Here is a 20,091-nt window from a genome sequence, read left to right on the forward strand (position 1 = left end):
AGTCCCTAAGCTCCACCAAAAATGATCCGTGATCCGCGCTCATTTTCAAAAGTTCCGTTTGACATGAAGGAAGTTAATAGTAGATGTTTTTATTACTTTAAACTAATCAGAATATGCCAAAGTTTCTCTGGTAAAAATTTGCTCAACATCTCTCTGTGTCTACATGGGGAACCGAGGGTCCAAAGAAGGGGCCAAAAAGATCACATTTGGTCTGTGACCGTATTTGAGACTCTACACCATCCACGTGAAAGCTCAGAAAAGTGTGAGATTTGTGTCAGAAATGTTAATTCTCTCAGATATTCAGGTTCAACAGTTAGTTTGTAAATATCTGCTTGGAGTAAATAGATCTTGGACCTCAAAAATTGAAAAAAAAAAAAAAATTGAGCAGCAACCAAATGTGAGGTTTTGATACCAAATACACACCAAATTTATACCAAATACATAAGACACCCAAATGCAGAATCTATAATAACACAAATGTTCATCTTCCTAGCTCTATTTTTGATGAAGGTCTGGCCTCTCAAACATGATTATAAATTATGGCTTCAGAAAAAGTGGGCATGGCTCCAAAATTTCAACGGACCATAACTCAGGAACGACTAAAATTTTAGATTCTTTCATTTGGTAATTTTAGAAATTTTTTGAAAAATTTTCAGCCAAATCTGAGATGGCTCATACGGGAGGGCGGCTGATTTCATATACGACGGAAACTTAGTCCTGGCTCAGTCCTGGCTCAGTCCTGGCTCAGTCCTGGCTCAGTCCTCTCTCAGTCCTGGCTTGGTTTGGTCCTGGTTCAGTTCTCACTTTGATGGCGTCCACAGTGGTTCTGAACACCGGGTTGTTGTGTTTGACGGTCCTCCAGTACTTGGGGCGCGTGGGGTTGGTCAGGTTACAGCCGTACTTCTCCAGGATCCCCAGGGCCTTGGACAGACGCACCAGAGACTCCAACACCTGACACAAACACAAACACAAACATAAACATAAAAACAAACACGAGCTGAACATCTGCACAGAGCATTAACAGAGAACAGAATCTGACAGCAAAATGGATTCTCACGATATTTGAGAATCCATTTGACGTTCACTGGAGTGATACGGCTCGACTGGGGACTAAACCAATCACAGAGCAGCATCGTGGTGAGCACCCAAACAAACACACAAACAAACAACATGCACTGCAAAAAAGCCTAGCCAAAATTTAAGATATAAACTCTTAAATCTTGCAGAAAATGACTTAAAAGTGCTGAAATTATCTGTTCATGCAGCAAGATAATCTTACATGACAAGTCCTTTTAAATAAAGTCTAGTCTCTAGACTAAACTGAAGCATCTCAGAATGAGTAAGTTGATAATAAACCTGAAAACAAGATAAATAACCTGATATAAGTTTTAAAATCTTGGCCAGATCAGAGAAATTTGGAGAGTGGAGATGCCGACCTACGTACTTCATTATTTTGTGGACGCTGTGCCTGATTTTTTTCTCTAGATTTAATAACAGTTGCTTCCAAACAAGCAATAGGAGTGTGTAAAAATATTGAAATATTGATATATATCGTATCGTTTAATGTGATGGTATAAGAGTATTTTTTGGTTTATTTTACTAAATTATTATGTCACACAGCTACAGTTTTGTTGTTTGTTCAGAGGAAGGAAACTTGTTTATGCGACACATTTGACATTTTCACTGTTCTGATGATTAAAATGTTTGTGTTTCATATGAACTTTGCACAAGAAGAAGTGGTTTAAAAAAGACTTTTAGTATCACAGACATGATTTACCGATTATTTTTTACTGAACCGTATCGAAACGATTTGAAATATATCGTATTGAACAGAAACTGCACTGTATCGATATTTGTATCGTGTCGGCAACTTAATTATTTACTTAATTATTATGCCCTCCCCGTGTGTGTCAGGTGCCCTCCCCGTGTGTGTCAGGTGCCCTCCCCGTGTGTCGTGTGTGTCAGATGCCCTCCCGTTACCTCGTGCCTGCTCTTCACCGCGGTGTTGTCTCTCAGAATGGTCTCTGCTCTGATGTGGAGGTATTTCTGCGACAGGGGCGCCGGGATGCGTGCCAGGTGCTGCACGTCGGCCCTGGCATCCTGCGCCTGCCCAGAGGCCGACAGGAGCGACTGCGCCCTCCTCCGCGTCTCCTCCATCTGCACACAAAACAACAACAACAATGTGATGAAGTGTGTATTATTAGTCGAAAGGAGCTGAGCGAGTTATTTTATTTACAGTAAAATGCTTAATTTAATTTGAAACCGTCACTACTTTATTTATTTATAACCCTGGCTGTATTTGTTTTGTCATTTTGAATATCTTTCAACATAAACAAATAGAACTCAAGATAGTAGAGCTGCTCGATTATGGAAAAAATCATTATCACAATTATTTTGGTCAATATTGAAATTACAATTATTCAAACGATCATTTTTATTTACACGATTCATTCATTCATTCATTATTCAGCATTTCTCTCTAAAAAAAACAAAAACACTTTGTTATCGATAATGTATAGAAATAAAATATACTTTGAACATGAAATAAAGCAAATTATACAATAAAATAAAGATACTTCTTTACATAAAAAATATCCCAAAATAAACTTTGTTAATATTTTGTTTCAACACGATTACATGAGTTCGGAGATCGTTTCACACACAAATCGAAATCATGATCAAGATTCAGTTAGTTGTGTTCACTCTTGTTCATTCGTGGATTAATTTGGACACTTTTTACACTCGAGGTTTGGACGGCGATTGGAAAAACCTGCTCTTAGACTTTAGACATGCTATAAAAAAAAATATAAAACTATAAAAACTCTCAGAAGTGGGTCATTCTCAGTGACGTTTACTTGAGTCACTTTTGAAAGAAATTGTACTTTTCAGAGTACAGAGTGCCTTTACTGCTACTTGAGTAATATTTTTTATTAATTATATTTTTAATATAATTTTTTTTAATGAAATTATTTGAACGTTTGTGTTTCTTGTAGCTCCTTCAAATATGAATTTGTTTGTCTCATTTTTGTGTCTGTCATTTGAAAACACCAGATTTTGTGACTTATTTCATGTTACTTGAGTTGTACTTTTCCCAAATAGTTTTTTACTCTTACTTGAGTAGTTTCTTCTTGAGTAATATTTTCAAGTAACGTTAGTTCTACTTGAGTTGTACTTTTCCCAAATACTTTTTAACTATTACTTGAGTAGTTTCTTGGGCCACTACTTTGCACTTCTACTTGAGTAATATTTTGAAATAACGTTAGTCTTACTACAGTTGTATTTTTCCCAAATACTTTTTTACTCTTACTTGAGTAGTTTCTACTACTTTGTACTTCTACTTGAGTACTATCATTTTGAAGTAACGTTAATCTTACTTGAGTTGTACTTTTCCCAAATACTTTTTAAATTTTGTACTTCTACTTGAGTAATATTTTGAAGTAACCTTAGTGTTACTTGAGTTGTACTTTTACCAAATACTTTTTATTCTTACTTGAGTAGTTTCTTGGACCACTACTTTCTAGTTATACCCGAGTAATATTTTGAAGTAATGTCAGTGTTACTTGAGTTGTACTTTTCCCAAATACTTTTTAACTCTTACTTGGACCACTACTTTGTACTTCTACTTGAGTAATATCATTTTGAAGTAACCTTAGTCTTGTTTGAGTACATTTTTTTACTTCTCTCAAACCTCTGCTTACTCTTAAAGCTGCACTGTGTAACTTTTTGGCTGGGGACGTCATCGCTCTGTCTGGAACGTTCCGCAGTGTGACTTTAAACAGCTCTACTTTACATTTACTCAATTCCAGGTGGTTTTACAGCTCAAAAAAAAAAACATTATTCTGACTTTGAGCGGGGTCACCTCTCCGCAGATCTGACCTGTAACTTGCTCTGGTTTGGTCTCTGTGAAAATTGAAAGGTTTAATGCCATACTGTGGAATATTTGAGCATAAAAAGCAAATACAACATCAGTTATGAACATAAACTGTATAATCTATGGTTGGTAATGACAGCTGTGACTTAAATAATAATATAAAACAGAATTATTTCATATATTTCTCCACAATTGTAACATTTATTTATATTAACGTTGCATATCCTACTGTAATATCATAGTTAATAGTGATTATTAATTAGATTTTAAGTGAATATTGTAATAATAAGTTCGTCAGAAAGCTCCAAGTAGCTGAAAGTTGAAATCGAAACAAAAACAAATTGTCCTATGTTAGATTTCGGTACATTTACTCACCGTTTTTAAGATTTAAGCTGTTTTCTGTTGTGTTTTACTCCTCACGACACTTAAAGGTCGCGTTAGGAGGATTTAAAGCAGAAATATTCCGTTTTTGTGTCGGTTTTTGGCTCAGGGCTGTCAGTTTGGACTTCGGGGGATTCCTGATAAACCGGAAACAGCGCGCAAACAGGGAAACAGGACTTCACAATAAAAGCGGTTTTCCGTTTGATAATACAAAATAAAAGGCAAGTGTGAAGGTAATAAATAAAAAATAAAATAAAATAAAATAAATAAAAACGTGTTGTTGTTGTTGTTGCGTTATTGTTGTGTTGTTAGTTTTATCAAATAAAATAATTACTCTGTTGAATAATTATGCAAAATATAATGCAAATAAATAAAAATAAAATAAATAAAAATGTGTAGTAAAAAAAAAAAAGCTGAAATATTTATATAACAGTTTAGTTTTACCAAATAAAATAATTTCTGTTGAATAATTATACAAAATAAATGCAATAAATAAAAATAAATAAAAATAAAAACTTGTAGTAAAAATAAAAAAAATAAAAAATATTCTAAAATATTTATATAACAGTTTAGTTTTACCAAATAAAATAAATTCTCTGTTGAATAATTATACAAAATAAATGCAATAAATACAAATAAATTAAATAAAAACGTGTATTTAAAAAAAAAAATTATAAATTAATACGAAATACTAATAGAAAATATAAGTTTAGTTTTACCATGATAAAAAATAAATAAATAAATAAAAAATAAAAAAACAAATCATTAATTAAAAATAAAACATAGTGAAGTATAAATGAATAGAAAGCAGGAGGAAATTCACAAGATATTTATAAAAACACATGCAATTTTTTAAGTTCTTTTAATAAAAATACATTACAGAAATGCAGTTCAATAGATATATATAAATATAAAACAAATTAATTAACAATTAAATATTATTAGATAAAACATTGTACAATTTAAAATAATTGATATATTAGAAAGTATGTTTCAGTTTTGTTTTCAAACTGCTGAGTGAGCAAGAACTTTTGATTTCAAGAGGGAGTGGAGGGAGTTTTGGGGCAGAGTGACAAAGGCAGAATCACCCATTTTATTTTGCAAGTCATCTTTAAATATAACAGAATATAATCATAGACAGTATATATATTTTTATACATCTATGAATACAATACATAAAACTACCTTGGCGAATTCATACGTTTCACTAGCAATTATTTTTATTCATACAATAATAATTTGCTGTTTCTTCTTTAATCTCTTTTGTACATACAGTGTTGGGAAGTTTACTTTTAAAATGTAATACCCTACAGATTACAGATTACATACCCCAAAATGTAGTTTGTAACGTAATCCATTAAATTATTTAAAGTGAGTAACGTAATCTGAATACTTTGGATTACTTGATATTGTCATGTTTTTTTAAAACTACAGGAATGTAGCAACCACATCCTTCTTGTTTGTTCTCTTCAAATTGGCCCTGGTTTAGTCCTGGTTTAGTCCTGGGTTAGACCTGGTTTTAGTCCTGGTTTAGTCCTGGTTTAGACCTGGTTTTAGTCCTGGGTTAGACCTGGGTTAGACCTGGTTTTAGTCCTGGTTTAGTCCTGGGTTAGACCTGGGTTAGACCTGGTTTTAGTCCTGGTTTAGTCCTGGGTTAGACCTGGTTTTAGTCCTGGTTAAGTCCTGGGTTAGACCTGGTTTTAGTCTTGGTTTAGTCCTGTTTAGACCTGGTTTTAGTCCTGGTTTAGTCCTGGGTTAGACCTGGTTTAGCCCAAAATGTGAAAACAGGAAAATACCGCACTGTAATCCATTTATTTCAACAAAGTAACTGTAATCCAAATATCACTCACAGAAACGGTAACTGTAACTGAATACAGTTACTCATAATTTGTACTCTGATTACATAACGCCGGTACATGTAATACGATACTCCCCAACACTGTGTACATATTCTTATGTTATTATTTTACACTCCAAACCGTGTGTCTCTCAGCTCCAAACATGTGATTTTTAAATACATTTGGGACATTATATATAAAAAAATAAAAATAAAGTAGGCGTGCACTGCTTTGTTCTCCAATGGGAAGTGAAGGGGCGTGATCATTTCTAACGAAACTTAAACTGAATCAGGAAATTAAAAAAATACGACTCGCGTTTGATCGCTCGGAGATTTTACGTGTTTTTTCTGCAAAATTAACTCCGAAAGCGTCGTTATTTTACGCCGCACGTTTCGCTGAGTCATGACTAGAACCACCGCGTTGAAAATCAGCAGCGACAGTCAGAAGAAGGTGAGCGAGTTCACAGGTGGAATATTTACTTTAATCCTGTCAAATCCGCTTTAAAAACAACTAAAAAACGTTCGCAATATTTCTAAATGTATCTTCGCGTTTGTTTTTGTGAATTAAGTTTAAAAATCGCGTTGATGTTCGACGGAAAGTCCCACTAAAGGAGAAAGCGAAAGTGAATCTGTGAAAGTTTAGACTGTAACGTGAGTCAGCAACTAAAATTTAACGTGTTTATTTCTGTTTCCGGTTTGTTTTAGGTGGACAACTTCCGCCAGCAGCTCAACAATGAGGTAACAAAATCACATGACTTTACAACAAAACAAAACAAAAAGTTCAGGTTTGTTTTTACCTGTAGGAGGAGCAGAGGAACAGAGAAGAGGGTCAGAGGAGAAAAGGATGCAGAGAAGAGGGTCAGAGGAGCAAAAGATGCAGAGAAGAGGGTCAGAGGAGAAGAAGAGAGGGTCAGAGGAGAAAAGGAGAGGGGCAGAGATGCAGAGAAGCAGAGTGGAGGGTCAGAGGAGCACAGGATGCAGAGGAGAGGGTCAGAAGAACAGTGAAAAGGGTCAGAGATGTAGAGGAACAGAGAAGAGGGTCAGAGGAGAAAAGGAGAGGAGCAGAGATGCAGAGAAGAGGGTCAGAAAAAAGCGTCAGAGATGCTGAGGAGAGGGCCAGAGGAGCAGAGGGGAATGTCAGGGGAGAAGAGTAGAGGGTCAGAGATGCAGAGTAGAGGGTCAGAGGAGGAGAGGGGAAGGTCAGAGGGTCAGAAGAAGCAGAGGATGCAGATTAAAGGGTCAGAAATGCAGCAAAGAGAGTCAGAGGAGAAAAGGAGAGGGCCAGAGATGCATAGGAGAAGAGTAGAGGGTCAGAGGAGCAGAGATGCAGACAGAGGGTCAGAGGAGCAGTGAAGAGGGTCAGAGGAGCAGGGGGGAAGGTCAGCGGGGCAGATGAGAAGGTCAGAGGAGTGGAGATGCAGAGAACAGGGTCAGAGGAGAAAAGGATGCAGAGGAGAAGGTCAGGGGAGCAGAGATGCAGAGGAGAGGGTCAGAGGAGCAGAGGAGAAGAGAAGAGGGTCAGAGATAAAGAGGAGAAGGTCAGAGGAGCACAGGATGCAGAGGAGATGGTCAGAGATGCAGAGGAGAAGAGTAGAGGGTCAGAGGAGCAGGGGGGGAAGGTCAGAAGGAGCAGAAGATGCATAGAAGAGGGTCAGAGGAGCAGAGGAGAAGAGAAGAGGGTCAGAGATAAAGAGGAGATGGTCAGAGGAGAAGAAGAGAGGGTCAGACGAGAAAAGGAGAGGGCCAGAGATGCAGAGAAGCAGAGTGGAGGGTCAGAGGAGCACAGGATGCAGAGGGGAATGTCAGGGGAGCAAAAATGCAGAGGAGAGGGTCAGAAGAACAGTGAAAAGGGTCAGAGATGCAGAGGAGCAGAGGGGAAGGTCAGAAGGAGCACAGGAGAGGGTCAGAGATGCTGAGGAGAAGGTCAGGTGAGCAGAAGATGCAGAGAAGAGGGTCAGAGGAGCAGAGAAGAGGGTCAGAGAAGCAGAGAAGAGGGTCAGAGGAGCAGAGGATTACCCATGTGTACTTCTAAAAAAAAAAAAAAAAGTCTGGTTTAGTTAATTTATTATCTTACATTATTCGGCATCATTGACACAGTTTTTCATTTTCCAGATTGAAAATTTGTTCTGCAACATCATTCCCCAGAAAGTAGTTTACCTGGACGGGCTGCTCAAGGTTCGTGGAGTTTGTTTTAACCTCAACGTTCACAGTTCAGTTGTTATTTTTAAATATTTAGTCATGTCCTACTTGTGTTTTGTGTTTTCGTAGGATGCTGCGTTCACTGACATGTCGACACTCAAAGCTCCTCTGGACATCCCCATCCCAGACCCGCCCTCCGAGGAAGAGGTGAGGAGACAAAAAAAACACACAAAACACCTGTGTGAAGCAGTTTGGACCAAGATATTGTAAAGAAAAAGATTATGCAAACTTTGTACCACGCACAATGAGTGTGTTTGTGTAGCGCTCTGAAGGGGGAGCAGCTTACCACGGAGAGCAAAAGGAGGGGGATTCAGACCATAAAAAAAATCCGGCAGTTAAAACCCCATAGAAGTCAAATAGCCCTCTTTAAGCATACCATCGGTTGCGGAGTATAAGTTGCAATCTAAAAGTCGCCCTGGACTGTTAAGTCTCATTTTTTTGGGGAAATTTATTTTATAAAATCAGAGACCAGGAACCAACATTTTAGTCTTGAATAATAACAGAGAACAACAAGGTGTTAATGTAGGTTAGGTTCTGTTGCTTTATTCATGCTCGTTAGATAAATTTGTTTTGCCAAATTTGAGAGGCTGGTTTCACATTTCACATTTCATTCATCCACATTATGAAGAGTAAACACAAATAAAAACACAATTACAAAATAAAGTGTTACAGAGCACCAGAGCAGAACGGTTTGTTCCATAAACACTCAATTAAATTCATCCATCACGGTCTGGAATAAGATCACAATAAATATTAAATATATTTTTAAAAATGCCTGATTTTTCTGAGATAAATATACTCAAATTGATAGATAAATGGAAGATAAATTTATTCATAAGTATGAAGCTGGAACGAAGCTCCTGTTAAAACGATCTGTTCTAGATCTTGGGACTAAAAGCTTCTGACCCGAGGGAAGTCCGCTGAAACTCTGAGTTTAGTCCCGGTCTGTTGCACATCTTTTTTAAAATCCTCTGGGACGTTTTTCTGTAATTGTAGTCCTCTAGTACAGGGAGTCCAGGCGGCTCTGTTAACGTCACATATGAACAGTTCTTCAGATAAACTATAACATAAACAACAGAACAGAACAAGTTTAAAAAAATCTCCATCTCACTCCAATTTCACTAAATCCATTTGATTCTTCATCCTCGGTGTCACTTTCTGAACAACTCGGCATCAACCTCTGGAGGTAAACAGAGCGCCGCTTTCCTCTTCTGTGTCGCTGTCGTCAGACTCAGCATCAGTTCCAGTTAGAATTATTAATGCCTACTGTGGAATATTTACCATGATGCAACATTATAACACCTGTTAATGATGTTAAATTCATGTATAAAATTTAAAACGTGTTACATTCTTCTCATTATAAACTGTATTTTTCTCCTGAAGGAAATGGAGACGGACAAACCCGACGGAGAAGGAAAGAAAAAGAAAACTCGTAAGTGTTTGTTTGTAACAGGGTTCTCCAAAAAAGACCTTGTTTAGACCTGGTTTAGTCCTGGTTTAGTCCCGGTTTAGACCTGGTTTAGACCTGGTTTAGACCTGGTTTAGCCTGGTTTAGACCCCTGGTTTAGACCTGGTTTAGACCTGGTTTAGACCTTTAGACAGACAGATAGACCTAAAAACCACATGGGAACAGAAAATGAAGTACTACTATTTAATAAAGGTGTAACGATATCCAAGTCTCACGATATGATACGATATCATCATGGTATGTGGAAATATAGAGGTGCTCCACTGTGTTTTTAAACTCCACATGCCTTCACTAGAATTATTTGGATGATTTCAAACCTGCACTTCTGATCTCTACTGAACTAAAGGTAAAAGGAGATGTTCACCTGAAAACCTCAGCTTCATGACGTCACAGGTCGTGATGTGTAGATGAGGCCTCAGTGTGTAACACGTTTCCAACTCTGTGTTGACACGGTGTTGGTTTGTTCTGTAGCGCCATCTGGTGGCTTAAAAATGAAATAATTCCCCTGCTGTGTTATTTATTTATTTATTTATTTATTTGTTTATTGGATCCCCATTAGTCTTTACTCAGGTAAAGACTATTCTTCCTGGGGTCCAAGTTGGCATAATTTACAATAAAATGTTCCATAATAATAACAAAGTTTACACAAGTTCTACAGTCCTGTACCACAGTTTACTGCACTACACAACACTACTACAATTGTAATATATCCAATAAATTACAATGTGTGACTAGTTCCAAGATAAAATTCTGTACAATTTCCAATATATTTCCTTAGCATTTTCTTAAAACTTGGTTGGTGCTTGTGAACAGTTCAGGTTTGGGGGAGTGTGTTCCAAAGCTCTATCGCTCTGTATAGAACAGTTCTTTTCAGAGCATTAGTCCTGGGCAGTGGAAGTATAAAATGTCCATGTGAAGCTCGTCTTGTGATAAAACCTGCCCACCACTAGAGGGCAGTAGTTGTGCAAACAGGCTCAACGCTCTTTGTAAAATACAGACATTTTTTAAAAACAAAATAAGGCTACAGGTAAGTCTGTCCTCAACAGTAAACCAGGAGAACCTCTCGTGCACGACGCTCACGCTGCTCCTAAAAGGGCAACGCAGAGCCAGACGAGCCGCCCTGTTCTGGATTATCTTCTGATCTCCAACAAATATAAGAACTGACCAAGACGGTGATGCAATCTCATGTCATTAAAACGCAAATCACAGTCGTATAAAGTCGACAAATATGTGATACATGAAGAAGTGAATCGTTGTGAAAATGACAGTAAAATAATAGTAAAAATAATATAGTTGTTTTTTTGTTTAGTTTTTATTAAAATGAGCCACACAGAACAGGCCTGTGTTGTGTTTCTGTGTGGTTCTGTGGTGATGAACTGAGACGCTGTGACAGATTTGAGCCTCGTGCTTTTCGCTCTCTAAACCAGAAGAATCAAACTCACAGAGGCCAAAATGAAAAACTGAGACTAAGTCGTGGGACAAACTAAATATTTATTGAAAAATTTCTCTGCATCTGCATGTTTTCTCTTCTTTCCAGATGTGTAATGTTAAACCATTTCTTATTAAAATAAATGTTTAATAATAGTTTTACATAAACATTGAATCCAGAACAAACAGAATATAAAATAATAACAACATTTTAAATAAATAATGTGTTTATAGTCGATCTGTGTGCAGCGGCAGCTCTAATACAGATTTGATACATGAAAATTTGGCCAAAGAGATTGTATTGGTCATGTTATTTTCCTTAACGTGACACACAGCGACAGCTCGACAAGTGTGTCAGCGCGTCGACTCTTTTGGCCCATCATTAATCACACAGTGGAACAGAGCGTTTTGAGCTGTGAAGATGTAAACAGACTGATAATAAAGAGTTACTCAAACATGTGAATGAAACAAACACAACTCCAGCTCTGTTTTTGACGAGGAAACATTAGAACAAGTTAGAAAGTACTAAATGAGTTTTTATTCTGATTGTGGTATCAGAATCAGTATTGAGTATCAGGTTTATTTGTTAATATCAGAGTGAAGAGTTTGACATTTTTATATCCTGACAACACTAATTCATAATACTTACATGTAAATATAAATATTGTAAATAAAAGTGTTGTTTTTCCACAGCTCCCAAGTGCGGCTTCATCATTTCAAACGAGAGGATCTCACATCTGCTGGGGCTGGTGAAGCCGGAGATATTTGCCCTCAGAGAGACGATGGTTAATGTAAGAAATATTCTGTCTGACTTTTTTATTTTTAAACTTAAACACATTTCCACATTTCCCTGTAGTGACGATGTGTTTGTGTAGATCACCTGCTGGATCCATCACCTCATCCCCAAAATAGAAGACGGAAACGACTTTGGAGTCGCGATTCAGGTCAAATTTACTACTACTACTACTACTACTACTACTACTACTACTACTACTACTACTACTACTACTACTACTACTGCTACTACTACTACTACTGCTACTACTACTACTACTACTACTACTACTACTACTACTACTACTACTACTACTACTACTACTACTACTACTACTACTACTGCTACTGCTACTTCTACTACTACTACTACTACTACTACTACTACTGCTGCTACTTCTACTACTACTACTACTACTTTACTACTTTTACTACTACTGCTGCTACTTCTACTACTCCTACTACTCTACTACTACTACTCCTACTACTACTACTACTACTACTACTCCTACTACTACTACTACTACTACTACTACTTACTACTACTACCTACTACTACTACTACTACTACTACTACTACTACTACTACTACTACTCCTACTACTACTACTACTACTACTACTACTACTACTACTTACTACTACTACTACTACTACCTACTACTACTACTACTACTGCTGCTACTACTACTACTACTACTACTACTACTACTCCTACTGCTGCTACTACTACTACTACTACTAACTACTACTACTACTACTACTACTACTACTACTACTACTACTACTACTACTACTCCTACTACTACTACTACTACTACTACTACTACTACTGCTGCTACTACTTCTACTACTACTGCTGCTACTTTACTACTTTTACTACTACTGCTGCTACTTCTACTACTCCTACTACTACTACTACTACTACTACTACTACTACTACTACTACTACTACTGCTACTTCTACTACTCCTACTACTCCTACTCCTACTACTACTACTACTACTACTACTACTACTACTACTACTACTACTACTACTACTACTACTAACTACTACTACTACTACTACTACTACTACTACTACTACTACTACTACTACTACTACTACTACTACTACTACTACTACTACTACTACTACTACTACTACTACTACTGCTGCTACTTCTACTACTACTACTACTACTACTTTACTACTTTTACTACTACTGCTGCTACTTCTACTACTCCTACTACTACTACTACTACTACTACTACTACTACTACTACTACTACTGCTGCTACTTCTACTACTACTACTACTACTACTACTACTACTACTACTACTACTACTACTACTACTACTACTACTACTACTACTACTACTACTACTACTACTGCTACTACTACTACTACTACTACTACTACTACTACTACTACTACTACTACTACTACTTACTTACTACTACTTACTTACTACTACTGCTGCTACTACTAATACAGGAGAGATGATCTGTGCTGTTAAACCATTCAGCCATAGATACACATGTAGAACACCCCCTGAAAAGTATCAATAACCAAACAGATTTAAATTAGTTAGTTAAAGTTACTACTGTTACTGCAGCTGTCGTCGTCTCAGTAGCAAAAAACTTTCCTCTTCCTAAATCTTTTTCTTATTTTTCTCACTTCAGGAGAAAATTCTGGAAAGAATCGCCGCGGTCCAAAAGAAAATGGACGAGCTGCTCCCGAACATCAACAAGTGAGGCACATTTGAACTTTCCTTTAGTCTCAGATTTGATTATTTGTGTGAGTTTAGTTTGAATGTGGTGTTTTGTTCAGGTATTTGTCGGAGAGAGGAGACGCCGTCGCCAAAGCCTCCAAAGAGACACACGTGGTACGTTTCATTCTTTTTTATTCATCATTTCATAATGACACCGAGACACAGGCTGGCGGTACAATTCCAGCTCTCACACATGAATGCTGTCGTTGTGTCCATGGGCAAGACACTTGACCCCTCACCCCGCGTTTGGTGTATGAATGTGTGAGTGAATGAGGCAAACAGAGCCTCAAACCTGCATCTAGTATCATCCATCCATTTTCTTCCACTTTATCTGGGGCCGGGTCACGGAGGCATCAGTCTAAGCAGGGACTCCCACACTTCCTTCACCCCAGACACTTCCTCCAGCTCCTCCAGTGGGACCTGAGGTGTTCCCAGTCCAGTCCAGAGACATAGTCCCTCCAGTGTGTCCTGGGTCTTCCCCGGGGCCTCCTCCTGGTGGGACATGAACACCTCCTGAGGGAGACGCCAAGGAGACATCAGAACAGACGTCCTCCCCTCGGACGCTTCTCTCCACGTGGAGGAGCAGTGGCTCTACTCCGAGCTCCTCCTGTGTGACTGAACTCCTCACTCTGTCTCTAAGGGAGACGCCCAGATGCCCTGCAGAGGAAACTCATTAAATATTGGAAATGGAGGTCAAAATTAGTTGTTTTTTTTACACTAAAACAGAAAAACAGTAAATCCCATTTTATTGTTTTTTGTTCTTAACTGAAATTCAAAAAGAACGAATGGTACACGTTCCTTTTACTCATGGTTATTCTTGGCTGATGTTGCCGTGTTTCAATAAAGAATTATTTTATCTTATTATGTAAAACTGACTCTGTGAGCTTTGAGCCGTGTTATAATGTTGTTATGTTGTTACCTCCTCAAAAACAACACATTTTGATCTTGCTTTTTTCCAAATGTTAATCTTTTAGCTCTAAGTGACTTGTTTTTAAATCCACGTCTGTGTTTTCAGATGAATTATCGCTCTCTGGTCCATGAAAAAGACAGAGACATGTTCCAGGAGGCCAGAGTGGTCCTGCTGGACATCCGCAGTCTCTACGTGAGTCACTAAATATTATAAACTTTTACCTGTAGTAATAGTAGTAGTATGTAGTAGTAGTAGCAGCAGCAGCAGCAGCAGCAGTAGTAGTAGCCGTAGTAGTAGTGCATGAGCGCCCCCTGCAGGTGTAATCCTGTGAGTCCAGTTTGGGTCAGAGACCCAGAGTTTTGAGAGATTTAACCACTGCCCCTTTTTTAATTGTAGTAGTAATAGTAGTAATAATACTAATAGTAGTAGTTGCAGTAGTAGTTGTAGTAGTAGTGGTAACAGTAGTAGTAGCAGAAGTAGTAATAGTAATAGCAGTAAAGCAGTAGTAGTGGTAGTAACAGCAGTGTTGTTGTTGTAGTAGTAACAGTAGTAGTAATAGTAGTAGTTGTAGTTGTAGTAGTTTAGTAGTAGCAGCAGTAGACGTCGTAGTCGTAGTAACAGTAGTTGTAGTAGTTTTAGTAGTAGCAGCAGCAGTAGTAGTAACAGCATTGTTGTAGTAGTAGTAGTTGTAGTTGTAGTAGTTTAGTAGTAGCAGCAGTAGTTGTAGTAGTAGTTTTAATAGTAGCAGCAGCAGTAGTAGTAACAGCAGTGTTGTTGTAGTAGTAGTAGTAGTAGTAGTAGTAGTAGTAGTATCAAAAACTGAGAAACGTTTCAATTTTAAAAAGTGCAAATGCTTTTTTTTTTGTTTTAGACTGAATTTTACGACGTCATCAACAAAAATCTGGACAAAGTGACCAACCCCAAAGGAGAAGAGAAGTCCTCCATGTACTGAGCCCGCAAAGTACTGCGTGTACTGAGCCCGCAAAGTACTCTCTGTACTGAGCCTGTGCGACGCTCCAGTTTCACATACACAAATACAAACAAATATCAATATAATCAATACAATCAATGGTTTGTGGGTTTTCAATAATGATTTTTTTTTTACAATTGACCAGTGGAAAAACTCTTCAAGTAAATTTTAAACAACACTTTCATACTTAAGTAGATTTTTCCATGTGATATTTCTGAGTAACTTTTTGCGCCTGTATGTGTACTTTACTTGAGTAACATGGAGTTCTTCTTCTTCCACTGTTGATTTGTGTAAAACTATAATTTATATTTACATCAGGTCTAATCCCATCAAAATGAGTCATAAAAACTTGTCATAAGCACTGAGATTTGTGTAGATTCCATTTGGAAAGGACTGCATTTCTTTTGCAGTACTTGCACCATTTTTGTTGTTGTAAGATTTGAATAAAAAAAGCTCCAAACATGTTTGAAAATGTCTTTTATTTTAAACCAAAAGTGCCATTCGTTTGGACCTTATTCTATTAAACTCAGAAACACGTTACAAAAATATTTTCATCAACGAGAAACAAAAAAAAAAAAAACTTCACATGATCAACTAAAAAACACTCGGGGGAAACACGTGCAGCGGTCAAACTTCAGGCCCTTCGCCGCCAGGAATGAGCTGCAACAAAAAGAAATATTGAAATAAGAGTCAACGAAAGGACGGGAGGGCATCTGACACACACAGACACACAGGAGAATCATGACGGGAGGGCATCTGATCATGACACACAGTCATGACAGGGCACACACACAGAGACACAGAGGACGGAGCACGAAAACCCGACCAAAGTCTGACTGGTTCGGACAAATATTTAAAACTTCTTGGGTTGGACACGTCAGTGCGGCAACTGTTTCCTGTCTCCAGTAAAACCACTCGCTCTGAGACTAGTAGTAGTTGTAGTAGTAGTTATAGTAGTAATTGTAGTTGTAGTAGTAGTTGCAGCAGTAGTTACAGCAGTGTTGTTGTAGTTGTTGTAGTAGTAAGTAGTAGTAGTAGTAGTAGTAGTAGTAGTAGTAGTAGTAGTAGTAGTAGTAGTAGTAGTAGTAGTAGTAGTAGTAGTAGTAGTAGTAGTAGTAGTAGTAGTAGTAGTAGTAGTAGTAGTAGTAGTAGTAGTAGTAGTAGTAGTAGTAGTAGTAGTAGTAGTAGTAGTAGTAGTAGTAGTAGTAGTAGTAGTAGTAGTAGTAGTAGTAGTAGTAGTAGTAGTAGTAGTAGTAGTAGTAGTAGTAGTAGTAGCTGTCGTAGTAGTAGTAGTTGTTGCAGTAGTAGTAGTAGTAATAGTAGCTGTAGTAGCTGTTGTAGTAGTAGTAGTAGTAGTAGTAGTAGTAGTAGTAGTAGTAGTAGTAGTAGTAGTAGTAGTAGTAGTAGTAGTAGTAGTAGTAGTAGTAGTAGTAGTAGTAGTAGTAGTAGTAGTAGTAGTAGTAGTAGTAGTAGTAGTAGTAGTAGTAGTAGTAGTAGTAGTAGTTTTAGTAGTAGTAGTAGTAGTAGTAGTAGTAGTAGTAGTAGCAGTAGTAGTAGTAGTAAGTAGTAGTAGTAGTAGTAGTAGTAGTAGTAGTAGTAGTAGTAGTAGTAGTAGTAGTAGTAGTAGTAGTAGTAGTAGTAGTAGTAGTAGTAGTAGTAGTAGTAGTAGTAGTAGTAGTAGTAGTAGTAGCAGTAGTAGTAGTAGTAGTAGTAGTAGTGTAGTAGTAGTAGTAGTAGTAGTAGTAGTAGTAGTAGTAGTAGTAGTAGTAGTAGTGTAGTAGTAGTAGTAGTAGTAGTAGTAGTAGTAGATGTTGTTGCAGTAGTAGTAGTAGTAGTAGTAGTAGTAGCAGCAGCAGCAGTAGTAGTCCTTGTTGTTGTAGTAGTAGTTGTAGTAGTAATTTACCGCTTTTACGAGATCTGAGGAATAAACTCGTCTCATTATTTTCGTTTTATCTCGAGTTTGTATTTTGCGTCTCTGTGTCCGTTAGAGGAACAAACTAAATCCTCCGTCTGTCATGAGGCCGATGAAAATAGTTAAGATTAGATTTTAATTGTGTCGGGTTCGGGTCGGGTTCGATTCCACACTCTAATAGAGGAGAATCACGACGGGAGGGCATCTGACACACAGCAGAATCACGACGGGAGGGCATCTGACACACAGCAGAATCACGACGGGAGGGCATCTGACACACTCATTTACCATTGTGATGTTGTTTCCGTTGAGGAGAATCTGGTCTAGTTTGGTGATCCTTCGTCCCTCTGGTGTGATTTCACTGAAACAGAAGAATAAATACATTACAACAAATGTCTTCTTACAGTTTTTTTGTTTGTTTTATTGCTTGATAATTAGGAAGTGCACTGTTAGCATGCTAGTTGTTTGCATTACTGTGAAGCCGAAACTCCGCTCTGGTCTCTGAAAGTTGCACGAAGCTCTAATAATCTCATTGTGGGTAATAATTAGGATGTACGAGTAAGAACTTTGGACCAGTGCAGACGGTTTACAAAGAACTAGTTTTGTTTTTCATGTTTTTAAGTTTTAGAAATACACAAATAAATACTTACAATTCTGTCACATCCTCCAGGACCATGTCTGAGAGAAGAGTGAAGGACTAATGCAAATATAAAACATAAAACAACATGAAAACAGAAAGGGGTCGAATCTAAGGAAGATCATTTGTTTCATCGGATTTAGAATTTTAAATCCGGCTTTAAATTCTCGCTTTGAATCATTTAACTCTGAAAAAAGATGTTTGACTTATTTTTATTCTGAATTTTAAGTCTACTTTTTCGATATGTTTCAAATTCAAAATAAAAATTTCACCTTTTAAATATTCTGTTTTTAAAGAAAACCTCCACACATTCTTGATTTTTCTTTTATTGGTACGACATTTCGGTCCCTCAGACTTTCCTTGGGTACCAGTTAGGCTTTATCGATGTGTCCATAGAGATACATGTAGAACACCCCCCGCCCGGGACACTGGACTATGGTCAAAGTAAGGATCAGATTTTGCTCAAAGGATACTGACAAAATCGTCGAAGCCCAGCAGAGTCCCCACGATCTCTTTGTCCGTTTTCATGACGATGTGAATCCTGGAGCCGATGCACTTGTCCACCAGCTCTGGAAAAAGAAAACAGAAAATAGAACGTGGTTAGAATTTATCTGCGACAAATAAAAGTAGTACACACGTTTAACTATAACAAGATGCACTTATGCCTATATTTTGTTGTATTTTACCTAAACAAATTAGAGTTTGTGCCTCTGTTTACTGTTGGCAGTGATCAAATTGGTGCAAAATTGGGACATTTCTTGTATAAAATTAGGACAAATCACTAGTTTTGTATAAATCTGCTGGGACAGGGGACACAGGGTCAAAACTAGGACAGTCCCGGGGAAAAAAAGAGACGTCTGGCTGAAATTATGGCAGATAACTTGTTCCATCAGATTTTGAATTTTAAATACCACTGAATTTCTCACTTTGAATTTTTTTAACTCTGAAAAAAGATGTTTGAATTGTTTTTATTCTAAATTTTAGTTGCTGAAATTTGAAGTTTACTTGTGTGTAATATGCTTTAAATTCAAAATTAAAGAAATTCACCACAGATATTTTCAATTTTACACTCTGAATTTTGACTGTTGAATTTGAAGGCTTGAAAATATTTGTGCTGAATATTTAAAAGGTGATTTTATTTTTATTTTTATATATACATAGAATTTAAACACTTTGAAAATATACACTTAAAATTTCAGCAACCAAATCATAATAAAAATAATTCAAAGATGTTTCTTCAGAGTTCAAAGTGAGAAATTCAACAGCATTTAAAATTCTAAATCTGATGAAATATGAAATCACTGACGTCTCCGATTTCCCTTGATTTTTCATATTTTGTTGTAGTCTGAAGTTAATCCCAGTTTTTCCCATTGAAATCACATTATATCCCACATTTGCCTCCATTCTGGAATTTATTATTACATTTTTTAAGCGTGTTTAAATCGCTTTAGCTCATTTTCTCTTCTCCTGCAGTGAAACGTAAACGTAAAGCGGCGCAGAGCAACGTGACGCAAACCGTGACAGAAAACGCGCTAATATGTCTTTAAAATCACAGCTACAGCCTTTACGTGAGAATATTAACTCTGTCTACTTCACGTAAGAAATTAATGGTACAATTTCGATGAGTTAACGGGAATAAATCGTTGAATTTCTTGCACAAACCGAGAGGAAGAAGCTGCGACGGGTTCGTGGTCGCCATGTTTGAACTGCGGTGCACAAAGACTGAAGCAATCGAGCCCAGAGCGAAAGAGAAAGACGCGCGTAATCAACCACCGATCGATCCATCGACAATCGTATTTATTTATTTATTTGACAAAAAATCTATAGATTTTTTTTTTTTTTTTTTTTATATTGTGGTGCACAAAGACAGAAGCAATCAAGACCAGAGCGCATGAGTGAGCGAGACATGTAATCAACCACTGATCGGTCCATCAGTGATCATATTTAT

The 20,091-nt window shown here is 37.3% G+C and overlaps 3 protein-coding genes across 3 annotated transcripts in view; 1 reads left to right on the forward strand and 2 right to left on the reverse strand.

Moving 5' to 3' along the window:
• The window catches only part of LOC110162704 (E3 ubiquitin-protein ligase RNF31-like), a 38,862-nt gene extending 34,445 nt beyond the window's left edge, over positions 1 to 4,417 (reverse strand). Inside the window, 3 exon segments of the mRNA XM_055150775.1 lie at positions 805 to 951; positions 1,981 to 2,157; positions 4,247 to 4,417. Coding sequence (XP_055006750.1) covers positions 805 to 951; positions 1,981 to 2,157 — 324 coding nt within the window. The 5' untranslated portion in view covers positions 4,247 to 4,417.
• Positions 4,418 to 6,354: 1,937 nt separating this feature from the next.
• Positions 6,355 to 16,058, forward strand: psme2 (proteasome activator subunit 2). Its single transcript, XM_020927589.2, has 11 exons — positions 6,355 to 6,540; positions 6,795 to 6,827; positions 8,202 to 8,264; positions 8,358 to 8,435; positions 9,672 to 9,720; positions 11,878 to 11,975; positions 12,060 to 12,128; positions 13,626 to 13,693; positions 13,774 to 13,828; positions 14,730 to 14,816; positions 15,496 to 16,058. Exons 1-11 carry the CDS (start codon positions 6,493 to 6,495, stop codon positions 15,574 to 15,576), a joined length of 729 nt encoding a protein of 242 aa, XP_020783248.2. The 5' UTR covers positions 6,355 to 6,492; the 3' UTR covers positions 15,577 to 16,058.
• On the reverse strand, positions 16,055 to 19,920 carry lsm5 (LSM5 homolog, U6 small nuclear RNA and mRNA degradation associated). The gene is made up of 5 exons (XM_020927599.2): positions 19,806 to 19,920; positions 18,617 to 18,712; positions 18,157 to 18,184; positions 17,795 to 17,867; positions 16,055 to 16,254 (listed from the first exon to the last, which is right to left on the reverse strand). Exons 1-5 carry the CDS (start codon positions 19,840 to 19,842, stop codon positions 16,222 to 16,224), a joined length of 267 nt encoding a protein of 88 aa, XP_020783258.1. The 5' UTR covers positions 19,843 to 19,920; the 3' UTR covers positions 16,055 to 16,221.
• Positions 19,921 to 20,091: the final 171 nt, after the last annotated feature.

The sequence above is a fragment of the Boleophthalmus pectinirostris genome, unplaced genomic scaffold, assembly GCF_026225935.1.
Source record: "Boleophthalmus pectinirostris isolate CB_2022bp ecotype Guang Dong unplaced genomic scaffold, ASM2622593v1 HiC_scaffold_15, whole genome shotgun sequence".
In the NCBI taxonomy this organism is placed as follows: domain Eukaryota; kingdom Metazoa; phylum Chordata; class Actinopteri; order Gobiiformes; family Gobiidae; genus Boleophthalmus; species Boleophthalmus pectinirostris.